This window comes from Pempheris klunzingeri, chromosome 14 (assembly GCF_042242105.1).
Source record: "Pempheris klunzingeri isolate RE-2024b chromosome 14, fPemKlu1.hap1, whole genome shotgun sequence".
NCBI lineage: Eukaryota > Metazoa > Chordata > Actinopteri > Acropomatiformes > Pempheridae > Pempheris > Pempheris klunzingeri.
The window spans coordinates 18368469-18395009 of NC_092025.1; the positions used below are offsets into that span (position 1 = coordinate 18368469).

The 26541-nt window shown below is 39.7% G+C and overlaps 1 protein-coding gene across 1 annotated transcript in view; it reads right to left on the reverse strand.

The window, feature by feature from the left end:
• Nucleotides 1–8291: 8291 nt before the first annotated feature.
• The window catches only part of fstl4 (follistatin-like 4), a 178607-nt gene continuing 160357 nt past the window's right edge, over nt 8292–26541 (reverse strand). Inside the window, exons 9-15 of the mRNA XM_070843905.1 lie at nt 24065–24199; nt 22769–22795; nt 21314–21432; nt 19211–19360; nt 14571–14678; nt 9196–9305; nt 8292–8994 (exon numbers count right to left, since the gene is read on the reverse strand). Coding sequence (XP_070700006.1) covers nt 8292–8994; nt 9196–9305; nt 14571–14678; nt 19211–19360; nt 21314–21432; nt 22769–22795; nt 24065–24199 — 1352 coding nt within the window. The remainder of the gene's footprint in view (nt 8995–9195; nt 9306–14570; nt 14679–19210; nt 19361–21313; nt 21433–22768; nt 22796–24064; nt 24200–26541) is intronic.

Consider the following 26541-nt stretch of genomic DNA (forward strand, 5'->3'; position numbering starts at 1 on the left):
CTATGAGCCGACCTTTTTGTTTCAACTGGTCATTTAGTTTGCGCCCCTTTCCCCCTAGCGAGCCGGGACGTAACAAGCAGCAAACACACAGCTGTACTCACAGTGCGATTGTCAACTTAGCTCTTGTCTTTGTCTGATTCCCCAGAAGACCAGATAGTAGGTATCTGTAGATGTCTGTTTGCAAACATTACTAGAGTGTCAGAGCTTTGTTGGTTGTTACTAATAAAATATTCATCCAAATAATTCTTGGATTCCTGTGACTTTCTAACAAGTATTGTCAAGAAGAAATTTACCAAACCCCACACATAAACCCCTCTGTTCCATCAGAGTAAGAGAAAAACACATTTGCCAGTAATATTTGACCCATGTCTGCTTTCCAGCAGGTTCGGTGCTGGAGGTTACAACCTTGTTAGTCAGAGTGAGATTCACCCAAATGAGCCCGCTGAGGCAATTTAAACCTCACTGGCCCTAACATGCAGGCATGTTGCAAACTCTCCCACAAAACCAGGCTTCCACTGCTAATAAATAACCTAGTAGCAGTCTCTATATCCGCATGGGATTGGCAGGGTTGATGCCGCTAATAATTTATTTCATTACTCACTTTCCAGTCTGATGTGTTTGTTTTTGCTATTAACTATAAACTCTCTCTGTATGAGTAATAACTCATTTTCTAGCACTATAATTATCCTGTTTTTATACTGAAGAGGGAAGTGCTATTTTAAGGCTGATTTAGTTCAAATTACAGCCTTTTGGCTGTAGAATAAAAGTGAATAGAATAAAAATGATTTAATTATTGTTTTTCCCAGTTAGAGCGTGGCAAAATAAACTGTGATTTTTCCTGAGACCCATACTAGACAATGAAACCTGATAGTAACAGATGCAGCCCTTAAGCTTTGCGGACACAACGTGCCCAGATTATTCCAGTCGATCAGCACAGCTCTCCATCTTTTTCTTGTTCCCCGCTGTGATTACAAAGGCCTTCAAGCAAATAGTCAAAATTGATTTCAGGTTTTATATCTGGGATCAATTTGGGCCATTTGCCTGAAGGCATTACGTTGTTATATTGTTTAAGGTACATGCGACCGATGTGTAAACTGTGTACATGCAGTACAGTTAGCCTTGGGGGAGCTAATGAGGGTTTATATCATGGGCCTGGAAAATAGTCTTTTCTTAACCACCTTTCTAGTTTTCCTCAGAAGCTTTGGACACATCTATTTCTAGGTTGTTTGATGACCATGTAAGATGTCGTCAGTAGTGTTAGTCACTAAAATAATCATGCACATTAATAACCTCATCACTGCGTATTCATGTTATGCATCGGGTGAATCCATAGACTCCATATAAGAAATGGACGTAGCCACAGTGACACCATCATGATGTCACCCACATCTGATCTGATCTAGTTAAATTTAGGTATGACCCAGCTCTGATTGGCTAGTCACAAGATAGCCCACCTTAAAACATACCTTCCTTTATGGTCTATTTTAAATGGGACCAAATTTGCCAAAGGGAATATCATTCTTTGTTGAAGAAGACATACAACTTGTAATTGACACCATAAAATCATCAAGAAAATGTTTACTGAGGTAATAAATCAAGTGAGAGGTACGTTAATTTTCTTAGAGACTTCCATAAAATGTGACCTCTTTTTAGAGTCAGTAAAGTCGACCGCTACTGGTCATTGCAGAAAAATGCAGGTTTAGGGAACTTCAGCATTGGTTTCACTTTTCAGACCCGGAAGCTACGTCCACTTATTTTCTACACTGTATGGGCGAATCGAATAGCTCTCAGACATCAAAATAGCCAAGTATAATCCATCCAGGAAGCATCCTTTTAGATTTGGACTGCAGGACGTTTACTTGTAACAGAGTATTTATAAGCTGTAGTGTTGCTACTTTTATTCAAGTAAAATATCTGAACACTTTTTCCACTGGTATTTGCTTTTAAGTTTGAGCTTTGTCACATTGAAATAGCCTTATGAATGAACTGTCATCATCACAACAATGCAAAGAAAAGCAATAATCAACTTGATTTGTATTTGAGGAGGCACATTCAGTCAATCGCAACTCATATTTTAATACCATAATTTAAATGTGGCTGAAATGAATGGTACAGAAACGGTAATGAAGGCATCTTTTCAACACTGTAGTCTGCGGATATTGGTATCAGATTGTGGAAAAAAATTAGTCTATTTGCAGCAATTAAGAAGTGGGCATGTTGACTTGAAGTGTGATCATGTTGTGGTCTCAATATTTCAGTTAGCTATGAAGGCTAGTGTGTGGGCGTCTTCCTAATGTAGGTGTGAACAGGATGTTAATTGTCTGTGTGATCAAATACCTCACTGATGTTTGGCCCAGGAAGTCTTTTATTCCCTCTTTGACCCGTTCTGTCACTGTGACACTGATGGAGACCGTATTGACAGCGTCCCTCAGTACAGCAGTGTTGTAAGTAATGGTCATGGATTGTTGGGAGCGTGTTGAGCACAGAAAGACAATAGATTACATTACCGTATGTCGCAGCGAAGGCCAGCTCATCAGTGGACTAAGACCATAAATGACAGTGGCTGCAGCGTGGGCAGGGACGGGGCATGAATGTCACATCGCAGACGAGGACTTGTAGCAAATATCCAGTAATTTTCTAGATGCTAAAATTGTCACTCTGTCTAACCTTGTCAGCTATAACACTCCCAAGGTGGAGTGACAAGTGGTAGGTGTGTGTTTTTGAGGTCTTGTTTGAACGATAAGATTAAATGCCAGTAACTTCTCAAGTAGCGCCACAACAAACCCTTATTTTCCAGAATTCAACTAGTTGTTCCTAACATCATAGGTGTAATATCTTCACATACAGTGGGGCAAAAAAGTATTTAGTCAGCCACCAATTGTGCAAGTTCTCCCACTTAAAAAGATGAGAGGCCTGTAATTTTCATCATAGGTATACCTCAACTATGAGAGACAAAATGAGAAAAAAAAATCCAGAAAATCACATTGTCTGATTTTTAAAGAATTTATTTGCAAATTATGGTGGAAAATAAGTATTTGGTCAATAACAAGAGTTCATCTCAATACTTTGTTATATACCCTTTGTTGGCAATGACAGAGGTCAAACGTTTTCTGTAAGTCTTCACAAGGTTTTCACACACTGTTGCTGGTATTTTGGCCCATTCCTCCATGCAGATCTCCTCTAGAGCAGTGATGTTTTGGGGCTGTCGCTGGGCAACACGGACTTTCAACTCCCTCCAAAGATTTTCTATGGGGTTGAGATCTGGAGACTGGCTAGGCCACTCCAGGACCTTGAAATGCTTCTTACGAAGCCACTCCTTCGTTGCCCGGGCAGTGTGTTTGGGATCATTGTCATGCTGAAAGACCCAGCCACGTTTCATCTTCAATGCCCTTGCTGATGGAAGGAGGTTTTCACTCAAAATCTCAGGATACATGGCCCCATTCATTCTTTCCTTTACACAGATCAGTCGTCCTGGTCCCTTTGCAGAAAAACAGCCCCAAAGCATGATGTTTCCACCCCTATGCTTCACAGTAGGTATGGTGTTCTTTGGATGCAACTCAGCATTCTTTCTCCTCCAAACACGACAAGTTGAGTTTTTACCAAAAAGTTCTATTTTGGTTTCATCTGACCATATGACATTCTCCCAATCCTCTTCTGGATCATCCAAATGCTCTCTAGCAAACTTCAGACGGGCCTGGACATGTACTGGCTTAAGCAGGGGGACACGTCTGGCACTGCAGGATTTGAGTCCCTGGCGGCGTAGTGTGTTACTGATGGTAGCCTTTGTTACTTTGGTCCCAGCTCTCTGCAGGTCATTCACTAGGTCCCCCCGTGTGGTTCTGGGATTTTTGCTCACCGTTCTTGTGATCATTTTGACCCCACGGGTTGAGATCTTGCGTGGAGCCCTAGATCGAGGGAGATTATCAGTGGTCTTGTATGTCTTCCATTTTCTAATAATTGCTCCCACAGTTGATTTCTTCACACCAAGCTGCTTACCTATTGCAGATTCAGTCTTCCCAGCCTGGTGCAGGTCTACAATTTTGTTTCTGGTGTCCTTTGACAGCGCTTTGGTCTTGGCCATAGTGGAGTTTGGAGTGTGACTGTTTGAGGTTGTGGACAGGTGTCTTTTATACTGATAACGAGTTCAAACAGGTGCCATTAATACAGGTAACGAGTGGAGGACAGAGGAGCCTCTTAAAGAAGAAGTTACAGGTCTGTGAGAGCCAGAAATCTTGCTTGTTTGTAGGTGACCAAATACTTATTTTACTGAGGAATTTACCAATTAATTCATTAAAAATCCTACAATGTGATTTCCTGGATTCTTTCCCCTCATTCTGTCTCTCATAGTTGAAGTGTACCTATGATGAAAATTACAGGCCTCTCTCATCTTTTTAAGTGGGAGAACTTGCACAATTGGTGGCTGACTAAATACTTTTTTGCCCCACTGTATATTTTTTTTGTAAAATCTAAAGACATTCAAGAATAAGAATCAATATTGTTGAGAATACAACTTGTTGAGAAGCTGGAACCAGATATTTTTGCTGTTCTTTCTTAAAAACATCATTAATTGATAATCAGACAGTTAATTAATTTTCTGTTGATCGACCAAATATGTAATTGTTGCAGCTGTAATTAGAAGAGACCTGGCGTACATCAGAAAAATGTTCAGTATATAATTTGTTGTAACTTGACAGATGCTCTGCATAATTTATATATAATCTTATACTTTGAGATGATTACTCCATACATTACTGAGAGCATTCAGATGTGTTTTTGTAAGGCGAGAGCTCACTTTTCTCAGAATTGACACCACAGTTTACGTAGTTCACTCTTTCCAGAATATTTTTCATACTAATGACATGATCACTATTATTTAAGTATGTCCATAAAATGTCATAAAATGGATAAAGATAATTATTCAAGATAAGATAAGCAAAATAAAGTTAATCACTCGATTTGTAGATTGAAAGAAAATTGATCTGCAGCTGCTTTGATAATCAATGCATCATTTAATTTTTCAAGCCAAACTGGCAATTATTGTTTCCAGTTTCTCAAATATGAGGATGCTTGTATACTTTCTTTTTACATTTAAATATTCAACTGTTAATCCAAAATGTAATATGCAGGCTTATTGTGAAAACAATCATTTCACTGTTACAATCAATGACGCTGAAAAGTGGCTGATTTTTACAATATATTTAATTCGATTTTTTTCTTACAAAACAATTCCCTCATAAACCAGAACACACAAAATGCATAAAGAAAACTGTACAGTCAATTTTGTCATGTCTGAACGTGTTCTAAACATGAACAATGTTATCTACAACAGTGGTTGCTATCAATGTCTATCACACCAAGCGGTTCAGCTCTGCAGCCCCTTACTTGAGGGTTAAAGGAGAGGTACGGAAATAGTCATGTGACACTGAAGGTAGATCCAAACAAACAACATGAGCTAGCCAACAGTGTACTTATTATCAGCAAGCGCAGGTGCAGTCTCTTTGTTCTTGCACTCCTTGGCTCTAGTAGCGATGTCATACTGCTGAATCGACCTTAAGAGATAAGCTGACAGAAGTGACAATGAGAGGGCAGAAAAGTGACTTTTTCACAAGCAACTGTAAACCGTATGTGAGTGTGAGAAATCACTGAGAGGTCAATGATAATCATATTGAAGGTCTATTTTCATTACATGCACTTCTCTGATAGATTACTCATTTAGGGCCATGGGGGAGTGACTTTAGATGGGATCGTGACTTTAGGAAGCATCAGAGCCTGAATTTCACTAACAGTACGATTTTTTTCATTGATACGGTGCGAAAACTGGGCTACCAATTAGACAAGTATCCATCCAATAAACAAATATATGTCAGGTATTATATTTTCTCTCCTCAGTGCAACAGTGGTCTAGGAAACATCATCATCATCAAGTCATTGCCTTCAAAAGGTTCATCGAACAGGCTTTCATGCCAGAATGGGTTTTTCATGGCAGGTTAGCAGCAAATACCTACATCACAAACAAGAACGACAAATCTGCTTCTGTCCTGTGTTTACTTTTTTTTCTTACACAGCTTGGTTTCTAGCCTACACATTGCTTTGCATTGGAGAATTACAGGCACAACTACCTATTAGGAAAGGATGATTTCTATTTATTTTTGTGTTTGTGTTTGTTTCAGGGGGAAAAAACAACTAAAACACATGAGCAGATATACTCCATTCGCACGACTCCAGCTGGATTTACAGTGGTTCACTTTTCTTCCAGGACATCGTGGTCTGTGGATCGCCTTGGCCTTAATCTTACTTCCTTTGAACATGTTTGACATGCCAAAAAAACAAAAAAAGGTCAACAACTGCAAAATCCCAAAGGCTGTGAGTATTTGTGCAGTCATTACATGCAGTATACACAAGGGAGCTTCCAATCACATTTGAGTGTAAGAGAATATTTCCATGCAGGGTTGAGCATTATTGCTATTGTTTCTATAGTCCACTACTTTTAGTTGATTTCATTTCAAAGCAAGTTTGTTCTGAAATATATCTTGGTTTTATGTTTTTCATTCTAGCTGTTTTGTGCTGGCTAGAACTATTTGTAGAAGCTAGCAAATTCTAGAAATAAAGTTTTTGGAAGTTGCTAATTTGGTAAGTTTGAAATTTCTTAATTCTCAACCAGGCGATGTCAAGTAGCTTTAAAAATTATCAGCAAGCTTCTATAAATGGGAATTATTCAAATGTGTACATAGGGAGTATGCACATTTTGGCTGCTAATGGAATCAGCTTATTGAAAAACAGCTCCTGATTTATTATAAAATAAATCGGGAGCTGTGCTAATGAGCAAACATCTATGGCAGATGGTTAAGGATATTGATATTATTAGAGGACATTCATTTTTTTAGCTGCAGTTTGAGGCTGGGAGGCACAGAGAGCTAAAAGAGAAGGAAAGAAAAAGCCATTGCCAAGACTGGCACCCATTTTAGCCCAGTAACAGTGTGTTGTCCATGCTAAGTGTCCACGTCAAGACCTCAGCACTACTGTCAGGAGGCAGGAATGTTTAAGAGACACTATGGATCCAGTAATTTCTGATCACATTATTACATCTGCTGCTAATGGATCATCATTATAATGATTAGTGCAAATGGCACGAGCAAATTACACAGAAGATGATGCAGTTCAACCACAGAGAGAAAATATCTGCTATCTTGGTAGACAAAGAGTTGCTGGTGTTTATTTGGTTACTGCCTCGAGACAGATGATGCCAGGTAGTTCAAAAGTAGGTATACAGTTAGTGTACAACAAGTTTCTACCTGCCTTAGAGTTTGATCTTGACGCACGGCTCTCTGGGAGGAAGTACAAATGCTCACAGCCAGTCAGATAACGGAGTTGATGCCACTTTGGCACGGCCTCAGCATGTGGGTCAGCGTAAACCGTAGTCATTACCCTGAGGGAATCTGCTAAGTGGCATTTTCAGGCTCCACAGCACAGAGTTGTGCTGCAGGTACAGAATAAATGTGAGAGACAGCAGGGGACAGATTAAACCATTGCAAGAGACCATAAGATGTACTGCCCATTTCTGGTTAGGCTTCCTCTGCGAGCTAAACATCCATTGTCGACGGCTAATGGACCAATCGGGCTCTTTGGATAGACAATGTAAATAGAGGGTATTACATATGTGCATAAAGCCAACCTCTGCCGGCATGAGGAGAATGAAAGCTTTCAGAGGGAGGATACAGTACAATACCATGACAAAGGCGAATAAACAGATGGGCCGGTAGCTTTTAGAAGGACTCAGAACACACATACACTAAAGGCAGACAGGACGGACAGACAGTTTGTGGTGATTATATGCAGCACTGGTGAAAACGACAAACATCGTTGAGATAAACAAAATCGGAAAGCTTTTTACTCTAAAAAAAGTGAGCATTGTGCATAGTTCATAGTTTGTTAATAAACCCTCTTCAGGTACCTATTTGCTGTGATAACATGGAAGGAAGTGCAATAATGTACAATTCTGTATAGTTAAGTGCACATAGATCACTGTTGCACTGAACGGCATTGACACTTTCTCCCAATAGAAATATCACAACAGGGTTTCTTAATGTTTTCTCAATTACTCTATTTTTAAGTGTACTTTTGTTACAATAAACCCAGGCATGTATCCCTCTTGCTCAGTCCCAGGGTTGAGTCCACAACTTATGTTCACATAAATCTTTATTATAGGTAATTTGGCCTGATCTTTCCTTTTTTTTCTCATTTACGTCTGTCCCTAATCCTACGTCTCCTGCTTTCTTGTTTTCCTTTTTTACTCATACCTCGCCGACCCAGACAACTGTGTTCCCTCTTTTGATGTCTGACACCTCGCAGTGCGGCGTTCTCTGTTTGCCGTTCAGGACAAAGAGGGACTCGGCTGACGGCGTCACCAGGTACTGTCCAAACAACCCGCTGGAGACCACCACTCTGTTGGGGCCTCCCCAGGGCCAGGCTTGGGGGCCCAGGGGCTCCTTGAGGCTCTGGAGAACCTCAGTGTGGCCCGAGGACAGATCAGCAAATAGCAGGTCCGTGCCTGAGCCTGAGGTGGCTACAACCACATGCTGGTTGGACTCCGTGAAGGAAGGCTGGAAAGCCATATCAGAGACATCTACGGGCTCGTCCAGTTCCTGGTTCAGACCCAGCTCCCCCTGGAACGACACTGTCTGTACTATCAGCTTTGAGCTCTGCGGGTCTGGTGTCACAATGTAGCGGCCGTCCGGTGACACAAAAGGCTGCCCTGTGATGTTCAGGTTTGGACCAATCACTGTGTCCGTCACGCTGTCGATGAGGAGCTGGGGCGGGGCTTGCAGGTGGCTCTTGCTCTGGCACTGGATGAAGTAGAAGCCACTCAGATGTGTGTAAGCCATGCTGAGTGGGATGCAGCTGTAGTTCTTCAGGCTGATGGTCTTGACGCGGTGGAAGGTCTCCAGGTCAATCTTGTGTATTGCAGGCTCATTTTTGAGGAAGACAAAGGCAAACCTAAATCGACAAAGTTCAAAGGAAAGGTTAATAGCCTTTCTAGCTTTTGGGGGGCAGTGATTACCACACATAGAGAATTCTCATTAGAATTCTCATTTGCACTTTTCTCCTTTACTTCAGAAGGACGGCGGTGACGAGCGAACAATGAGGTCGACTGTGTTTTAAGGTCAGAGGTGGCTGAATGCGTGTGTGCTCTTTTACCTCACGTGAGTGATGATGAGGTTGGTTGGAGGAATGAAGAAGTCGTTAACCCTCTGGAACGTTGTGCGGATGGCACGATGTACTTCTCCCACACTGGCTTGAGGAATTACCTGTTGACAGCGACATAGAACAGTGTGAATATTCAACTTCAATACAAAGATATGGAAGGATTACAACCATGATATATACGGAGGAGTTTTCCATTTAGCAAAGAAGAGGCTGCTGGGAACGTGTCCGACAAAAATGATTTTTTTCCTCCATTGACCAATTTTTATAAAATAATTGAAGATGAATTTGAAAATAGTGGCTGGAATCTCTTATTGAGCTATGGTATAAACTTTAAGTCTCAGTTACAATGTTGTTTTGTCAGTCTGAGATGTCATCGCCCTGCATAGAGAACAGAAAAATTTCTGCACATATGACATATGGATTAAGGTTTAATGTAGAACCAGACACATTAGCCAGGCAGATGTTTATCCTGGATGACGCAGCTTTGCTGAGTATGCCAGTAAATAAAAAGAAGTTACAGTGCAGAAATGTTAAGTAAGTGTTACACAGACAATATACAGAGAACTCTGACAAGTTTCAAGTGTAACAATTGTTAAACAAATTATGTGGATACTTATATTATCAAATATGTTTCTGTTAATGTAAAGGAAAAAAAACCCACACAATTCTCATTCATCAATATCATTCTCAGCCAAACTCCAGTATCTGTTGGACTTTGAGTGTCCTCCTCAAAGATGCGCTGCAAACCTGACTGATGTGATCATTAAACCTATGACCTTTCCGCTTCATCAGAATGCTGCTAGATTCAGTAAATTAAATAAAAGCTCGTATCTCAGCTCTTAACCACCAGAGCTTGTCCAGGAGACACATCCATATATCCTAGAGGAGATAAACGTCTACAGTATATGACTTGAGCTGATGAAACACAGCCCCACCGCAGTTCTCTGATAAAGCATCTTATTCCGTGATGTTGTCTTTGGGGCGCACACCACAATAAAAGCCCCATCTCTCATGTCATACACCTGGCACTGAATCAGCATGTTTGTAAAGTGCAAACACTTTTGATGAGCTCCTGATGCACTGCCTTGTCCGTGACACACACTCCATCATGCATGCCTGCATGATCAGGTCACAGTCAAGGACGAGCGAGGTTGTTTATGGAACCTATACATGTGAGGCTATGCATTTATTACAAACAGCCTGTCAACTTCTGCTCTTTAATGTTACCTTAAGAGTAAAACCAGCTCTTTTCCTTCAGATCTTACAGTCTCTACTTTATATTCTTGGAGAAACTTGGCTCATTGAAGTGGTTCTTGGTTTAGATGCCTAGGCAAATGTTGCTAGAGAGGATATAGGGTATTGTTTCTAAAGGAAAGAACTAAGTGTAAAATGTATTTTGATGTCTACGCCTACGCCACTAAAGCTGAACCTCTACTTGATGCCCAGTGGGGGGCCAGACTCCACACTTCTTCCCCAGAACTATCAAATGCAAGGAAATAAAAATAGCACTTTAAGTTGCTACTTTACCACAATGCTGCGATACTGCTTCAAGGCCCCCACTCGTTCTCGTTCCTCCTCACCATCTCATCCATTTTAAAAAAAAAAAAAATAGCTCTGACTGTTTCTCACAGCTTGCAAGACATGAAAAGAATCCTCATTAAAAAAAGTCATTACAACAGTTGCAGAATACAATGACAGGTTTTAATGAGGTTCAATGTAGTATCGCTCATGTATTATTAGGCAGCTGCTGTGGTCTCCAGGGCTGCAGGTGCACTCAACTTAATGCCACTGGCTTCCCTTTGTCATCGCTCATCCTTGGATTTCATATCCACACACTCAGCAACAAGGCCCAATTGAGTTTTACTGTGCCCCTGCCTCGCCGGCTGCCCTAATACCTGAGGGGGATTTGGTTCTGACTGAGGAGCTTTTGCATTTCCACAACATTCACTCTTACAGAAGCCTTGAGAAGCTTTTTTTTTTTCACCTTTCCATCTAAGTACAGAACATCCAAATGAGATGCAGTTCCTCAAACGCTCCCGTGTATTTATGTCATTTAGGGAATTCAATAAATCTTACACGGCACATCAGTACAACCCTTCATATTACACATGATGACAGAAGTTTTTATATACCGTCAGAATTACTCATCTTGTTGCTCCTCGGGAGCAGTAAAGCACATTATTGATCCTCTAGAAGACTCGGAGGCTTGTTGCTTAAGATCAATGCTCAATTTAGAATTTAAAACTTCAATTAATACTTTTAGTGTTTTACTCCCCGAGGCAAATTTCTAAATTTTCTAAATGCATGTATACAAGAGAACAGATACTCAGCTAAAATACTGTGAGAAAATTAATGTAAATCATTTTGATGTCAAACATTCATCTGCATTCCAGTGGTGAAAGTAATTTGTTCTTCCATCAGATCCTTATTGATCTTAGGCTTAAGATGTTTGGACATTTCTAATGATAAAATTTGGATATCTTAGAGTTTAAATGCAATAAAAGATAATGGCCAGAACCAAAGCAGGGAGATTGCAGTTGTACGGTATGTGTGTGTGTGTGTGTGTGTGTGTGTCTGCACCACTATGCCAGCAGATGCTCTTGATTTAAATGATAAATTTGTCATTTAGTTGAGATATTCATTGTATCACCATTCAGCCATCCACCAAACATTTTAAGCAATACTTGGCCCTCCCAGCAATGACAAATGTATTGGGTTGATAAACTGAAATCTATTTTATAAAAATTAATCTGTTCTTTTATGGCAGAACAAAGTTAGAATGACTTTAACAAAAGAGAAATGAGACTGATGAGGGTGAGGTCAATAAGATAGAAAAGCTGGTATAAACCACATAAAATCCAAAACTTAAAAAGTAAATTTTCTGAAAATATTTAAAAGATAAAACTATAAAACATGCCAGCACATACTTGGAGTTCCCGCTGATTAATTCATGAAATCGTAATAATGACTTAATTTATAATAATAATAAGTCTTAAGCATATATTTGGCAAACCTCATAGAGAGATAAATGAGGAGAAAACAGATGGGAAATACACAAATTATCCAAGTGTGTGTCTGTGTGTGTCTGCACGCAAACAGGGAAAACAAAGAGTCAGGAGTTAAATGTCTTCTTGGCACGTAGACGCAGACAGAACTGACGGTTTGAAAGGCCATGCCTCTCTCCGCCCGGCACACATTCCACCATTTGTCTTCTCTAATGAATTGACAATCACACTCCCTCTGATGTTTACACAAATACCTTGAGCCATCCTAAAATTTGGCTGCTTAAAAACATCGCACACATAGCTGAACGCACACCTACACACATTCACATTTAGCGAGCGCACAAATTAACATGCACATACACAGACACACACTCGTACACATGTATGATCCGCTGAGGCGAAGCGGTGCCTCTGGTAGTGACAGGCTGCTGCTGAACAGGTCAATTACTTTCAGTCCAAATGATAATGACATTATCAGACCATTTATTTGTGGTGTGATCCATGTGGACTCCAATCCATTATGCAGTTTCCCTGCAATTGCATTTTTGAGTGATTCATGCCCTGCTCTCTAATTATTCATTACTCCTGAACGACTGCAGAGAGATGGGAGATGACTAAAATGAAAAACACAAAAATTTGTTTTTTGCAGTTCAGGCAGCAGCCACAAAAGGAGAAAGGGAGAACTGTTGTGCAAAGCCGCTTTATGTATTCTGGGAGTTTCGAATTATATGAGGAGAAAATTGTTTTGTCTGTGATGAAAAATATGTTTTTGAAGAATTTTCTGCTTCATGAAAGACTATAACCTCTGATAGAAATGTAAAAACAACTGCAGTATAAACACTAAGCACACACAACTGAGTCATCCACCTAAACATCCCCAGCTACTACACCTACAAAAGGTGCAAAAGAACAGGGAGAGGTATGCACACACACGTACGACACGCTACTTGGCCACGTAGACTGTAAATCAGTAGAAAACAGTTAAAACCCCACACACAGGTGGTTTTCTTTTAACTACTTTGTGTTGCTAGACCATAGTGATTTAGATCCAAAACAATCTAGCATTACAGCAAAAGTTTCTTTTAAAAACTCTGTATGCAAAATGGATATATTACAATATTGTAAAGAAGCACTATTTACAGGGCCATTTGACAAATGACTGCACAACCATTTACAGCTCCACAATTAACTATTAAAAATGTATTTTAAACCACTAATGTTCAAAACCAACAATGCAAACAGCAGAGAAAAAAAATCATTTATGCATTCAAGTGATTTTCTGAATATAAAATACGTCGTTTCGCTCCAAAGGTCCTCTGAAGCATCATACATTTGAGAGAGTATCATCTCTCTGCACTCATCATAATGAATAGCACATCCCCAAACAGTAAAGGCCAAACACAACACCTCACATGATTATAATGGGATCCTGTCTTCCAATGGGACAAAGCAGAACAATAAACATGTTTGTGTCTATTACAGAGATTACAATGGGATCCCTTGGTGGCTTTACTTGTGGCAGCGTCCTCAGGCACAGGCAAACACACACATATTCACACACATAAATACTGGCCCTATAAAAACAGCATCATATCTCTCCCATGGGCACCAGCTCTGTTCCCTTTCCCCTCCCCAACACCTTGTCGACCCTGCATCCTCCTCTCTCTTCCCTCGCCTCACCCAATCCCCCGAGGTGGATTAAATACAACCACACCTGTGATCATTTCTCATTTGTGAAGCCTCCAACACCACTGGTCCAAAGGGACGCCAGGCACAAGCCAGCAGCGCCGCAGCTGTGAATTGTTGTTTTGCTGGCTTGGTAAATGCTCTTAAACATACATAGATTAGATGTTGTCATGCAAATACTTATCACATAAACAGGGACGCAGGCACACGACTAAGCTCAATTAGTTATGAGGCGCTGTTTTCCTCGCTTGGTAAACTTTCTACAGCTTATATAGATTATATTCTTCTGGAAGATAATCGCTCATCAGAGTTCACAAACACACATACACACCAAAAATCTGTGCAGGGTGGCGTTGAAAAAAGACTATAATAAAGAGGGCCTATTTTGTACTTTTAAAGCTGCACTTGGCTGTAGAGAGTTGTTTTTCAAAAGAAATTCTAGTGTTGGAAATGTACAATAACACAATGTTTTGCATACAGGAAGGGACAAACAAAACTGTGTCAACTTAACAGTAACAAATAAGAACCTTATTCCAATTTCCAGCTATTTAGCTGTCTAGTGCAGCTTTAAGGTTTACTATTTGGCTTGTCTTTGTTGAGAAACCACTGCAAAGAACTACAGCGAAACTAAACAGCTTTTACCTCTATAGTATAAAACGTACAAAACACACTCACCTGAAGTGTCGGGTGTGTTCTGTCCATATTCCCCCATGTTAGGAGCCACACCTGGTCATGTGACTTGTCGTAGAGCATCTTCACTGGAAAAGGATCTGTTGTTACTGCCTAGAAGAGATGGAGAGAGTGGGGAAAAGATTAAATGAAATGTTTCGTGAGCTAAGAGTTAAAGCTCTGTCCATGGTGCTCCACAAAAGCCCAGCTGGTAATTGTGTAAAAACAAGGGAAACATGTCTTTTACTTGCACATACAATGAACAGTCAAACAAACTACAGTATGACTGACTAGGTGGCTGTTATTATACGGCGTCAGCACAGATACTACATTGTACTGGTATCCCTGATAACAGGAAAACTGCAGATGTGAAAGAAACTAGTGGTCAGTTCCACAAAATGGGACATATGGGGCTTGTTTTGATTAGATAAACCGATAAGATATAATGTGAGAGGAAATCATCTCAAGTTGAAAGTTGAAAGCTTGCTTGTTGCACATGTGGTGAAAAGGAACCCCAGCATACTAACCAGCTATCCTTTACACACCTAAGAAACACACTCAAGAGCAAGCAGTTATCACATCTCAAAAGTGGACAGCGTGTGCACTTTTAAGATGTTATTGCTAGAGAGGTTTTAGTCGGGATATCTGACACATATGACGTGAAAGAACAGACCGAATAGAGAATAACTTGCACAAAAAGGGAGAAGGGAATCAAGAGAGCAGGCAGACAGGAAAAAGAGCGAGATGTGGGGGTGGAGTAAACTCAACCTCAGGCCTGCTGCAATGTCAACAACAAAGAATAACACAATCCATTACCCTGCTTCTGGCTGGGTGGACAGGGAGTTGCTGACACCCTCACCAGTGGAGCGAGACCACAAGCTCTGTGTTCAGTAATGGGAGGTCCAGCCCTCTGCTATGCACTGGTCAGCCAAGTGTCAACTCAGCATGTGTGCATGTACAGTATGTGGACATTGTGGACGTGTAAATTTGCCTTTGCAAGCGTTTATCGTCCTACATGATGGGAGCGGAGGTAAAGCTGAGGTCAAGCCACAGTGCAGCTGACTGGGAGGCAATGGGCAGGAGTTCGTGTCCACCACAAAGCATCCTGTAAGTTGGAATTAATGGCAAAGTTTATGTGATATGAAACATTATGAGAAAATGTTTGGGTTCATTAAGGTTTGCTGTTTCAGGAATGCTCGTCTTGAGTTGTGTGTTTGCTTGTTTGCCATAAACGGAGAGAGATTTTAGATTTGCTAAGCTCTGACACAAACAAATATCCAACCAAACCCCTTTTATTATCAAAGATCAACTGGTACTGACTGTTGCCTTGCCCGTTACAATGACAAACCTCATCATTGTTAGGTGATATCAGTAGTAGTTAATTGATGCTGTAAAGGCTCAAGTGTAACTTCAGGCTATAATTTGCAAGCAGTCAGAGGTGTCTGTCTTCAACCCAAGATCATTTGTGAGGGTAAGGAAACATGTTTCTGTTACATCACTCTATAACCACGTGTTTTTTTAATTTTTTTATTTTAGACAAAAAAAAAGGAAAGGAAAAATACTGTATTACTCGAGAACTGCAAATGACTGATTTGGAATACTTGAAATGCTTCCGATTTGCCAAAATGTAAACAAATACAGGCCAAAAAAAACAGGGCTCAAGTTCTAGTCTAAAGCATTATAATTCATGTTGACATCCCTTAAAGCATTATAGAAACTGTACTTATAAAAGTACAAAGAAAGAAATAATAATAATGATAAATACCATCTCCGAGAAAGCCAGCTTATTCTGAAAATAACATACAGCATGCCAAGCTTAGAGTAGTTACAGACAAGTCTGTAACTAAAGACAGAAAAACATCAGAAGAGAATAAAAACCTAGAAATAAAACGGTGTCAACTCCTTTCTAGAGAAATGGTCTAGTTGCTGCTGTGTCACATTTTCAGGGGAATCTCCCAGTTAAGCTTTTATACTATCAAATCAATAATTTAAGCCTGTCAACCTCGGATTCAGGACCTTGTGTACTTGCTGCAAGTAGCTAATGAAAAATATGCTGTAAAAGTAGCAATACAGCTGTTATTTCAATGTGTCAGATACATATTCTATCACCATTTTACATTTCTGCTGTTACCACTGGAAACTCCACATAAAATCCAAAGGGATAGATGTTACAGCACTGAATACAGAGTTTGACTGTCAGGAGGTCCAATGCAGAAACATAGGATTTATTCCCAAAATAGAAGTAAAAATACACATGGCTGCCACGGATTACCAATGTCATTCTTCAGGAAACCAGAACATCTTCTGACCTGAAAGAACATTAAGTATTTTTGAAAACAAGATGCTTTTATAGGCGGCTTGAGAAAACAAAAAGCACAGCAGAAACCTAAATGACAGCTGCATGCTGCCTCCTGCAGATTACTGCAACACAGAAGAAACCACTGTAGTAGGTTAAAGTGACTACATAACCAGAGGTCTTTGCCAGCTGGCTCTCTTTTTAATTAACCAATGTGCTGTTTGTTTTCCTACCCAGTGGGAAGCTTGGCTCACACAGGTCTGACACATCAGAGTCAAGGTTAGATCCCTTTGTTGAAAAAGATAACAAAGGTGCAATTTCCTTGTGTGTAACAGCATGAAAAACCATGAAAGCCGTTGTTAGTGCAGCTTCTCCACATTTTTACAGCCTTCGCCCTGTGTATTCTGGAAATCGAAAGTTTCGCAAAAATGAAACCTTCGATGAACCATTTCAAAAAGGTGCACAAGACAGCTGTTCACTATAGTGAGCAAAAAGAATGTGTTGATAAATTACCCAAATATACAAAATCAGCAATCTGTGCTGCTCCAGAATCAAAATGTATAAATCAATCTTTTGTAAATTTCTGCTTTTCTCCATCTGCTGTTAAGGACATATCTATTGTGTGATCCAAGTATGATCCAAGTATTCCCAATACTATACCAGAGGGTAGCAGCTTTGTTACAGTCCAAGTTTGTGCTTAAATCTCATACTTGTTAATAAAAGTGTTGTTTTTTTATTATTTATTTACCGTTATTTAACCAGGAGGTCCCATTGAGATTAGAAATCTCTTTTACAAGGGAGACCTGGCCAAGGTAGCAGCTGTCTTTTCTTTGAATGGCAATCTAGTAACTGTAATCATGTCTTCCTGATCATTGTATTTGGTCACCTATGTGAGGATAATAAGTATAAAAAAGTCTTTACAATTTAAAAAAAAAAACAAAAAAAAACTAAAGCTATTTCGTTGTTCATCCATTCATTCTGTCAGTGTATCCACTGTTAATCCAAAGTTAATTCACTGTAGTCTGCCAAGTTCTTTCTTCTTGTAAAGGCCATTGTTGAGAGGAAGCTACAGATGTGCTTTGTGGCAAAAAGTGCTTTGAGATAACAAAGAAAAAAGGGAGGATGCATTAACTTCCTGCACCCAGAGGCCAGGGAGGGTCTTACAAGAAAGAGAGGGGGGGAGAGGCACCAGAGGGATAGAGTGATCAAGAGAAGGAAAGCGGTTTTACAGTGTTGGATAGGAGAAAATGAGAAAAAGGGGCAGCTGGTGGGCTGGAAGAAACCAGAGGTCACAACCTGAACTTTAAATGTTGTGAGAAAATCTTTGATGTCAGAACACGCTTCCTTTCATGATATCACTTCACATTCTTTTAGTTTTCTTGTGATTATATTTTTGACCGGGAAAAAAAGATACATTAGACCAATTAAGACTTTTTTTAAAAACTAATTTAGTATTTTGGAGTCAAATGTGGCATTGATAGAAGTGGGTTGGTAAATAATTTCACTGGTTTTCAGGTCTCAGCATAAATGTGTAAACCTTTGGTTGCTGGTTCCTTTAAGCTGATAACAAGGGCAAGTTACAGGTTTATAATGACATTTTTGCACTGCTACCTGCTCAGTTTGCCATGTCTCTGATTCTCTCTACTCAGACTTTCACTTATCTCCCCCTTCCTCTCCCGCCTCCTTCTCCTTGAGTTAGGCCTATTTCCTCTCATCCTGTACCTCAGTATAAATGATGTTGACCCTGAGAAGAACCCCTGAGGGATTCAGTCTCTAAACAGCCGTTACAGGCAAGATGAATGGCGAGGCAGCCAGCACCCACCTGGGCACCATATTGTTTCAAGTGCTTGAGGTGCATTTGATTTATTTTGCCTTGCATGTGGTCTTCTTACTTCGGTGGCAGTTCAATCGCATGGCAAGTTGAAATGAATGCACCTCACGCTGTTTGACATGCAGCCAAATATTGACTGCATGGACGTATGTAGTTTAAATTTTTAATGTATCAAATTCTTGAGCTGACAGTCAATTAAGCCTTAGATATTGGCCTAAAGCTGCACTTGTAAAATGATCTGTTTTAATATCCTAAATTAATAATTCTCATTAGGTGAAAATGTTACACCCCACCTGCCTTAGTTATACATGAAGTCCAGAGTAACCTTGAAGCAACTTTTAAAGTTTACTTTTCTCATTTGAGTGGTAAACTTTTGTAAACACTTAACTTTGCCAAGATGCAATGTTTTCTACAAAAGCTTTGTAATGTCTGTACCTAACTCCTAGATGAATAATTTCTACGACGTTCCGAGATGAAACTTTGATGTGTTGCAACAGGCCTGACACCTGCTCCACCCACCTGCACCACCTTCTGTGCTTGAATATCGACAACCAGCAGTCGGCTCAGGAGGGGCTGGGTCACGTAGATGTACTTATCCCTGATGTTGACTGCTGAGGACCACACGCAGTGCTGAGGAGACACTCCCTCACCTTTAGGGCACATCTCCTCCTGGGAAGAACCAACAGAGAACAGAGAGGATGATGGGAGGAGGACGACGGCAGGTTGGCAGGATTTCCTGGTGTATCATTTTTATCAGCAGCGTGGTGAATTTCTCATCCCTCACCAGGATCACGTGGTCTTAAACTACTGTGACGACCTGTTTGATGCATTAATAACCAGCGGCAAGCAGCAAGATCTTTTTTTTTTTTAGAACTGCATCTATAGGCTCTTTTCATTGTTGATTTATCTGTTGACTATTGTATTTTTTTCAATAATTAATGAATTGTTAAATTCATCAAATGTCAGAAAACAATGAAAAACAATGAGTTTCCAAGGCCCAAGGTGACCTGATTGGATTTCTTATAGAAGACACACAAAGCCTCACTTTTGAGGAGCTAAAGCTGTCAATCAAATCATTTGATTACTAAATGCAGAACTTATTGTGACACAGCGAATGGTTATACCGGCAAAATAGTCTTGTTAAGATGGGGCAAGGCAATATACGTTGATTTGTATGGCACCTACAAAAAGGCTGCTCAAATGCAATTTAGACAAGATATACAAGAAACACAAGACACATAAATGCGATTTAAAAACAGCAGAATCAAATAGAACCTAAAAATAAGATGAAATGCAGTAAGACAGATCAAACAGGAGAATAAAAATAAAAGTGCAGTACAAGATATGAACACACTCAAATTTAATCTAATGAAAGGCATTGGCAAACAGAAAAGATTAAGCATTGATTTAAGAGTCCTGAACTATTAGTACCATAATGTTAATTTCAACCATATAGCCAAGCCCAAAGGGACACACTAATGGCTTCACCACTGCGTACTTTATTCCCATCATACTTATCACTCATGCTATCATTATGACTGTTTCCCTTAGCAACAGTGTTTTCACTCTCAAGTTAGAAATCAGATTTTTCAGTTGCAGTTTGAAGAAAACAAGGAACTCATATACCACTACTGACTTTTAGCCTCTGCAGCCCGCTGTCTTTGCTGACAAGACATTTGTGTCCAAACCCCTTAACACACATGCGTATACTGTTATGTGATCAGTAATACACACACAACCACACGCAAGGTTGTGTTTCAAGAGTTTCCACCTCCTCTCCACCTCACCAAAGTGGAGAAACTGCTGTTTACAGCAGGAACTGGCTAACACATGGCTTATTGAGTTTGTATTGATCTCTAATACAATTACAGGGTGCTGTAAAACCCAAATCCTTCAGAGGAACAAGCTACTTTTACCATCTAAAGCCCATTGCTCTGGGAGAGGGATGTTCTCCAGTGGATTAAAAGCTTCAGGGTCTGTAGTACAGACTCTATACAGTCTACTGATTCGAGCTGTTGACTAATGGACACAAGTAATCCAATTACATTTAGTGAGGTGAGGAGCCCACTCTGACAACAGGAACGGGCAAAAAGGAGGGATGGCCTTCATTTTGGTGGCAATTTCTATTCACACTGAAATTCTACTGAATAATTATGGTATAGAATAAGATTGAGAGGGCTCATTTATTTCTTGTGTTTACACTGTGTCAGTGAGCTGAGCAGGGATATTATGGACTAAACCTCAAGATTCTAACAGATAATTATGGAGCACAACATCTGGTACCTTGCAGCGCTTGTTTGAATTATGGTACAACAACCTAATTAAAACCCATTACTGAAGGGGAGTAAGATGCTCTTAGTGTCATACCTGATGTGTCATGAGTGCATTTCTTTCTTAATATAAAAGCAAACACTAAGTGACATCTTTCTGCCTGGCAGATAATTTGATTTTAAATGGCAACAGCTCAGCATTTGCAAGCGCCACCATCCTGAAACCTATTTAGTGACGTATGAAAAAAAAACAGCTCATTACCTGACATGGCCATATTTAATTGACTTTAATCTTATTGAATCTATTGCATCAGTCAATCTGTAGATGAAAGAAATAATATTATGCACTTACGTAGGTAGCAACAATCCTTTCTGTTCGCTTCATGTGTCTGCGTATCTCACATTCACTGGGCTGAAGAACAGTGATGCCCTCATCAGAAAACACATAGAACATATTCCCCACACTCAAACCTGGTAAAGGTGACAGAAGGACAGAAAAATGTTGATAAACAGCGTTTTCTTTTTTTTTTTTTTTTTAAAAAGCAACAAATACATAAACAGTCCTCCCATTTTATCTGACATGTGTGATGGGCATTTCAATTTCCTTGCTGGAGGAGACACAGGAAGACTCGTGTTAGCATGTTATCATGTTAGCGGGGATGGACAGTGTGTGGCTGCCAGCCATTTTGACAATGCCTACAAAGGGCCCTGTCAGCAACATGTCCATAGCAACCTGGAGCAAGAGGCATCAAATTAAAGGCACTGTCTGTAAGAGGATATATTTTACATCTCGTCTGCTCTGTGTAAGCAGCTGCTGATGAGTTAGCAATGATCACAGTCTGATGTTAAGGCATTTGGATGAGCAACTATTACTCCTGTCAGGAGTAGATCACACGTGCGGAGATGATAAGCAAAAGCACAAACATACACTCTCAGCATGCATAAACATTTAGAGGATGCATGCTAAGACAGACACTATGATGATGATTGATTTGTCAGGCTCTTTTTTTTTTTTTTTTTGCACTATAACGCTGTGAGATAAAACACAGCGCACCAGAGAATGAGCACTGCATTACAGTATGAAACACACTGCCAGAAAAACGCAAAAAAATATCTGAAATCTGTAACAAAAACTGGCAAGTGTATGAACACAGACACAGCAACAATCACTTACTCACACAGACACACACTGTGTTAATGAGGATAAATCAACTCCTTGAGCTCCAAATGCTTACGCTGTATTCTAAACCACACTGGTTTCTTTTCGGTCTGTGGTGAACCTGATGTCTTGATGATGTATATAAAACAGATTGTATTTGTATTGTACTCCACAGTGGGGTTTCTAAAGCTGTACTTGTGGCCATGCTGATGTGGTAATAATATATATATATACACACACACACACACACACACACACACACACACACACACACACACACAGACATACATATACAGAAAACCACAAAGTTGTTTTTCTTGTAGCCACCATATTGGGTCTGTGGCATTATTTGCAAAAGCATAAAATCCTTGGTGTATAAATGTTTCTTCCCTGGGTGATCTGCAAAACAGATTATTAAAGCACACCCAACAAAAGAATGAAACATGTTCGGCATGCATGGAAAGAAGCACGATTTGAAGTAAAGTTTTGCTGGAGAGAAAACAACTTTGCGATTCTTTTGGACAGTAAGGCAAGCATCTTGGAAAGTGTAGATATCTAGCTGCAGGCCCTGAAGAGCTACAAAACATGCCCATCATATTTTCCTATTCACAAAGATACAAAAGCACTTTGAGGACTGTAATGTATTACCTTCTTCTCGCCACAGAATGTTTGCAACTGCCGAGTCAGCCACCGAGCAATAGAAAGGAAAAGGGAGAGAAAACATTAAATCACCTTACGAAAAAGAGAGACAGATCCTCCAAGAAAAAGAGGAGGTGATTTCTCTCATGCCACGCCAAGACAAAACACATTTGACAGCTACAAACTGTTCCTCACTGCTGATGACAGGGCCATATTTCCTCCTAAATCAAGAGATCACTCTTGTCTTGAGAGAAGACAAGTCATCGATTATTCTGTTTAATTTCAACTGGCCCAATAAGCTCTTTCTAGGAACAGATGGTTAACTCCCTAAAATGACGTAATCTAATGAAAGACCAAATATCAGAGAAACCAATAAAATAAAATATATGATTTGATTGTCTGAAGCTTTGTATTTCAATGAGATCACTACAGCAATTTGAGAGCATCCTCTTGTAGTTGGAATACAGGATAGGAGTGAATATCCACTGATCCTCTGGCAGTATGAAAGCACAGTCCAACTTCTAGTCTTGTCAAATTGTGTTTTTTTTGTTCACACCACATCATGGATATGGAAATTCCTACAATAAACAGTCTTATCTGGTTTCTGATGTTTTGCATTTGTATCTAACCTTTTGCTTTGCATGTAAGATATTGGAACTTTGATAAATCTTAATAAACATGACGTCCATTCATCATTGTTATTTGTGTCTGTCGCTGACATGATCGGTTTCATGGTCTGTAGAGTTTTAGAGCAATATCTTTAATACAAGGATCAGACCACACATTTGAGTTAGTCACTGTGTCACAGATTAGGTGATAATAACTGTTATTGGCCAAGAGAAATGGCAGATTAGTGGCCAATCACAGTTTGCTGTCTTTCATGCATAGACCTCCATACAGCACCAACAACAAATGTTTGCATATGACATAGAAGTAAAAGCCATTGTTTAATTGGACAGAGTGCTGCAAAAATGCAGTTATTCTGTAATGTGCCTGGATGCATCTTGTGTCGACCTAAACAAGGTCCTGAAGCTGCCGCCGCTGTTTTGCTTACATGCTGTTTTCACGCAGCCTGTGTGTATGACAGCTACTACTATGTGACATCTGAGCAGTGACGCACACCAACGCTAATCTACTCCTATAGATTTGTATCTTTGTGTAACTTGTGTTACTTTAACACGACTTACAATCATGTGTAACACGCAGTCATAGCAGTTGGATTTAAGTCAACATGCAAAATCACAAAGTCTTTCTGCATTTTTTTTTTTTTTTTACTTTCCGCAGGAAAAGGCAATTTTGACTCACGGGTCTTCTTGGCTGAATCTTCAACAAACAGAGAGGAGATATCCTCGTCCACTCCCACCTCGTTCTTGGCGATGCAGGTATAGGCTCCGGTGTCCTCGTACCGAACGCTGCCAATAAACAGTTCACTTCCATTTGCTACAAGAAGAGAGGAAACAAATGGAAAAAAAAAACATGTTACTGTAACATTTTGGTGTTGCTGCATTATTTCATATTTTCATTATTTCAAATAATTACATTACACATTCATGGAGATGGTTAACTGGCAGTCTTAGGCAATGAAATAAATGCATTAATAATCAGACTCTTCAGAACAACCACTTATGGCGCGGTTTATTCCAGACTCTATTACTGATAACTCCTTCAGTTCAGTGTGGAATAGGGAGACTAATTATCAGCCTTAGATGTATACCAAATATCTGGACCAGCTTAGCTGAAAATTATATTGCTATTTTTAATATGAAATGTTGCTTTGTAGTTACTTACTGCCTATTTTTGACGTACATTCATGGGGTAACCTTATCAGTGATATGGTGTTACCCGTACCCCTGTCACCAGTTTGATATTAATTATCATGAAAATGTCACAAAGAAAGAAGAGTTTGGGTGAATTACAGACAACAATGTTTACATATAAACTGCTGCTACTTTGTTTGTTGTCCATTGTTAGTGGTTGTCTGTCCTGTCTTCATAGTAGAAGGGACCCTTCGATGGGTTAAATGCATACAAACTGTGGGACTGACTGACTGCCTCACAGCTCACGGTCCCTGATTGGTCTCACATGAATAAAAGCTAGCTATATCTACCTGGTTTTTGCAAGCGATAGGAGAACGTGCAGGAGATTTCACTTCTCTTGCTTTTGGGCATTTTCTCCTACACGCCTGTCTACAAGAAACTGAAGGTGTGCGTGAACCTTTTAGTCATGATATGAAATATAAAAGAAATAGAAAAACTCCAGGATTCAGAGTTGCAGTTGTTTGAATTATACTCTTTTGATGTGCTGTCCTTAAGTTATTTATTATATTCGTTAAAAAGCTAAACTCACAAAAGTTCAATTCACAGAGCAGATTCAATACTGGATCTGTGGTCCCAATGTGAGAGGGAGTAACCTGACAGGAACCACAGAAATAAGCCAAAATGTGTTCGGGCATCCATATGGATGCCATGACTTCATATCCAGCAGTCACTCATGCTCCAGTACAGAATAAAAATGCTTCCTTAAAACTAACTGAGGAATTTTGTTATAAACATCTGAGACAAAACACTGGTATGTCATGCTTTGCTTAAGGCACAGATCAGATTTGTCTGGGTTGGTAGAGAAAAAATAAAAAGTAATGGTGCAAATATTGCTTAATCTTGTGTCATTAAGTATCAACATTCCCTTAAAATTAGAGAAATCTGAAATGTCGTCATCGTGTCGGATATATCAGACTCTTTCTGTCTTGGTTTCTATCCAACAGATGTCTTTGAGATGTGATAAGAGCAAAATGTACCTTTTAAAAGGTATGAGACAAGCTACATCATTTGTCTGTGTGAGTGTTGGTGTTCTTTTAAGACTGAGTATATTTGAATGTTAAGACACACCAGTAAAGTAACCTTGATACAATATTATTATATAATTTCAACTCTCAGTAACTTCACACAGCTGATGAACACTTTGCTGCCCAGTAAAACATTGATCTAAGTCTTCTTTTCCTCCAGCATGAAAATGAATACTTTGCATTTCTTACATTCTACTTCCATTAGCCTTTGTGTCTTTCAGAACATTAGTCTAGTTTCACTTGTATTTTCTCCCACACGCTGTACAAAGCTGCGCTCTTAGCTTCAAGTTGTGGCTGTGATATTAGATGGAGGTGACGGGTCATGTTAAGACACAGAGGTCATCATCAGAGGCAGACTCTCTGATGTTTGCTGCAGCATCGAACTCTGTGATGTGCAGCTACACTCCGGTCCTCCCTGTACTATATGTAGCACCACATTAAACACAACACCACACACTTTACTGCAAAAGGGGAGTGAATGCTGTGTGTCTGTGTCACAGTGGTGCTCTTACAGGCCGTGTTGTATAAGACCATAAAAGAAAGCTTCAGTTTTCATCTCTTTCTGTACATCTCTTCTTCTCGCACTCACTTTCTAACTGGTAGAACTTAAAGCTGGCATCCTGTAAGTGTTTGTCGTCCTGCGGAGCTAAATATTTACCAAACAGTAATAAAACATGCACTTGCAAAAAACAAGTTGTTGCCATCTTTAACATAGAAAATGATCTCTGTCTTCTAATTTGTGCCCACTGGGTGGTAAATTAACAAGACATTACAGAAGTTGATGCAAAGCGTTTCACATTAGTGAAATGTCTCTTGGATTCTGATAATAATTCTCTTTTATCAGGGAGAAAAGTGTGTAATGCTTTGAAGTGAAAACTGCCTTGAAGCAGGCCTTCACAGAACGAGACACCACTTTAATTACTTCTAATTCATAATTATG